Genomic DNA, 3,481 nt, shown 5'->3' with positions numbered 1-3,481 from the left:
ACTTGTGGTCCTACTCGTGGTCCTACTTGTGGTCCTACTCGTGGTCCTACTTGTGGTCCTACTAGTGGTTCTACTTGTGGTCCTACTCGTGGTTCTACTTGTGGTCCTACTTGTGGTCCTACTCGTGGTCCTACTTGTGGTCCTACTTGTGGTCCTACTTGTGGTCCTACTCGTGGTTCTACTTGTGGTCCTACTTGTGGTCCTACTAGTGGTTCTACTTGTGGTCCTACTAGTGGTTCTACTTGTGGTCCTACTCGTGGTCCTACTCGTGGTCCTACTTGTGGTCCTACTTGTGGTCCTACTTGTGGTCCTACTCGTGGTTCTACTCGTGGTTCTACTCGTGGTCCTACTCGTGGTTCTACTTGTGGTCCTACTTGTGGTCCTACTAGTGGTTCTACTTGTGGTCCTACTTGTGGTCCTATTCATGCTTTGTGCAGTTTTTTCTTTTTATCACAAGAAAAGCATCAGTTTGACTAGAGCAGACCTCCAGCCCTCAGCTGCCGATTGGTCGAGAGCAGCAGGTCCCGCCTCTGGGAGGGGCTTCTGGTCGATTTCGAGGCGCAGTTGAAATACTCACAGCCGGCTCTCTGACGTCCTTTAATTTGAGCCGAGCCGCCGTGGGGTCCGCACGTTTCAAAAGGATCTGCCTCATTCACGACTTCAAACCGGGAGCAGCTGGGATTGTTTTCACCTCCTGGCGTCTGTACTCATCCTAGAACTGGATTTTTAAAACTCGAAACTCTTTGAGGGCTTTTTGTTTTAAGTTGACCACATCTAACGGAAAATGGGAGCCAATGCGTCCAGGGGTGATGTAGCTGTGGAGGGGAAAGCTGCGGCTGACCCGGCTGCTGCCAAAGCCAACGGCCAGGTGAGTTTACACGGGCTGAGGCACATGGCCCCCGCCGCCCACCGCATTCACGCTGCATGAGGTGCCACACCAGATTTCAGTTTTAAACACCCCTGAAGTGAATGAATTGTCCTTCATATTTGTACAATTAGTGAAAATGTGAATCCATTCAGTCCGAAAGGGGCCGTGGAGTCGTGCGATCTGCAGCCTCGCTTTTGTTAATGTCTCTGAGGGGGACAATCCACCCTTCAAACTCATTTGAGGGAAACTTATTTAGATCGTGAATGTTGTTTAGAGCAGGTTTTCTGTCATGAGTTGCTTGTTTTAGGTCACGTAGTCATTCTCACGTCGAACAAAAGATGCGGCGCAAAGGATGCAAATGCATCTGCTGGAGGCGCAGTTGGAGCGGCGCACAAAGCGCCAGTCTAACCCAGATTAATTGGAGCTCAGCAGCTGCTCAGTCTGCAGCTGAAAGGATGGACAGTTTTCATTTATGCATATTTTCGATGGATTTGCAGTTAGGCTGCGCGATGCTGATGCCCCGTAAAAATCACCGTTGGGAAAATCTCGGTCTCACTCTTAAGTTGAGAGTGCTTCATTACGCGCTGTGAGCAGTTCAGATTCATCTTGGTGCTGTTGACACAGTATGAGTCCAGTCTGAAGCAGCAGACGGGCTGAGGAGCCGCAGGAGCCAGGCTTCACGGGGATTCCTTTGTTCCCGACTTGGGTTCTGGATTGACGCACGGACGGTGCACTACTGCCCCCGTGTGTCCAGAGACGGTAGTGCGAAAAGCTTTTGAATCGCTCTGTCTGGCTCAGACTGTTGGGCAAAGCACGGATTAAGCCTCAAACTGGGCAAATGCCGGCCGGTCACGCGCTGGGGTTTCACTTTATTTTGCACTGCACGTATGAACACCCGTGGTACGTCTTTTAGCCCAAGTTTGATTTTTGTAGATATGAGTTTTGAATTGGACTAATGGCTGTTTTTCCTCACAGGAGAATGGCCACGTGAAGACTAATGGAGACGTGTCTGTCAAACCAGACGGAGATGCTGCTGCTGCTGCTGCTGCAGATGGCAACGGCACAGCAGAGCCAGCCAAAGAGGGAGAGGCCGGCACTGGAGATGCCATCGAGCCTGCTCCTGCAGCTGAGGGCGAGCCTGCCAAAGCTGATGGAGAGCCTGTCAAGGAGAAGAAAAAGAAGAAGTTCTCCCTGAAGAACTCCTTCAAGTTCAAGGGCATCTCCCTGAAGAAAAGCAAGAAAGGCAGTGAGGAGGGTAAAGAGGAGGCCACCTCGCCCACAACTGAGGATAAGCCCGAGGAGAACGGTCATGCGGCCAAGGAAACCAAAGAGGAGACGCCAGCTGCTGCTGAGGCTAAGGAGGGAGAGGAGGCAGCTGAAGCTGCTCCAGAGGCTGAGGCCAAGCCTGCAGAGGAGGCCCCTCCCACAGAAGCGGCCCCTGCTCCGGAGGCTCCAGCTGAGGACACGACACCTGCAGCCTCTGAGCCCGAGGCCAAGGCAGAGTGACCGCACACTGCCAACACCTGAACTGATTTTCCAAGATTAAAGTATATAAATATATATATGAGAGACTCGTGCCACGTCCTTAAAGTTCTAAACAAAACGACAAAAGAAGACAAGGATTTATCACGTTTGCTGATTCAACCACCAGTTCACTGCCTTTTATTAGTTCTTCGACAGGCGGAATTCACCGGGCCCTCTCATGATGAAAGTGTGTGCTTGTGTCCTTCATGGTACACACAGGGACTGGCGTGTGGCAAAGGTAATGGATTGGATGTGAAGCAAATCCGGAAATACTGACTTATTTTCCCAATTCATGGAGAAGCATCCTTGAAACAGCGTGGCAGCCCTATAACATTTATTTTCTTTGTCATCTTTTGGAAACTTAAATATGTCACTGTTATGGAGCCGGGCAGACCATCTCACTCGAAATGACTGTTATAAGGACACAAACCTTTAAAATGATCATTAATTTTTAGAATTCTACATTCCTATGTTTTACCCCAAAATTCAAGTATTTTGTCATGTATAGAAAAGTGAAAACGGAGGAGGGGAGTTGGAAAACAGATCTGTCTTTTGTTTGTGCTTTTTTTTTTCTGGCTAAAACCACATCAAGCTTCTTGACTATTGCAGTGTTCACATTTCAGAGTTTATGATGCAGGGGTGGGGATTGTGTACAAAAATGTGAGCTTTTTATCTGCCAATGTCTCTGTAAATATGTTTGGCCAATTATTTTGGTTCTCTTTATTTTGCTATCGTTTCAAGATGTTAATGGTTTTATTGTAACTTTTAATAAGGGTAATAAATGTTCGATCCCCTCTGACTGTCTCTGGTGACTCGATGAACACTAAGGTTAGTGTTTCATGCCCACAACATCTTTTCAAACCCATTTAGCAGAGGAGCGCGAGATTGGCAACTTCTTACTATCATGATCTTATGTAATGGTTTAACAGGTCAATAAGTCATACTTCATTAAAATGGGTATCATACATAAAGATATCTCTAATATAAAGTCTTTAAACTGACACTAAAGTATCATCCTTGCACAAAAATACATGTTAGCCATTTATACTATGTAGCTGCTTAGTTATAATTTCCATTTTAAGGAACTCT

General features: G+C 47.4%; 1 protein-coding gene across 1 annotated transcript; it reads left to right on the top strand.

Annotated features, from left to right (window-relative positions):
• The first annotated feature begins 566 nt into the window (after positions 1-566).
• marcksl1a (MARCKS-like 1a) lies at positions 567-3,188 on the top strand. Its single transcript, XM_072458418.1, has 2 exons — positions 567-868; positions 1,844-3,188. The coding sequence occupies exons 1-2, from the start codon at positions 785-787 to the stop codon at positions 2,372-2,374; spliced, it is 615 nt and encodes a 204-aa protein (XP_072314519.1). The 5' UTR covers positions 567-784; the 3' UTR covers positions 2,375-3,188.
• The last annotated feature ends 293 nt before the right edge of the window (positions 3,189-3,481 follow it).

Source organism: Eucyclogobius newberryi, unplaced genomic scaffold (genome assembly GCF_026437365.1).
Source record: "Eucyclogobius newberryi isolate DKJ021-1_F unplaced genomic scaffold, fEucNew1.0.hap1 SCAF_21, whole genome shotgun sequence".
NCBI classification, from domain to species: Eukaryota; Metazoa; Chordata; class Actinopteri; order Gobiiformes; family Gobiidae; genus Eucyclogobius; species Eucyclogobius newberryi.
The sequence above is the reverse complement of the archived record's forward strand: the minus strand, read 5'-3'. Positions and strand labels throughout refer to the sequence as shown.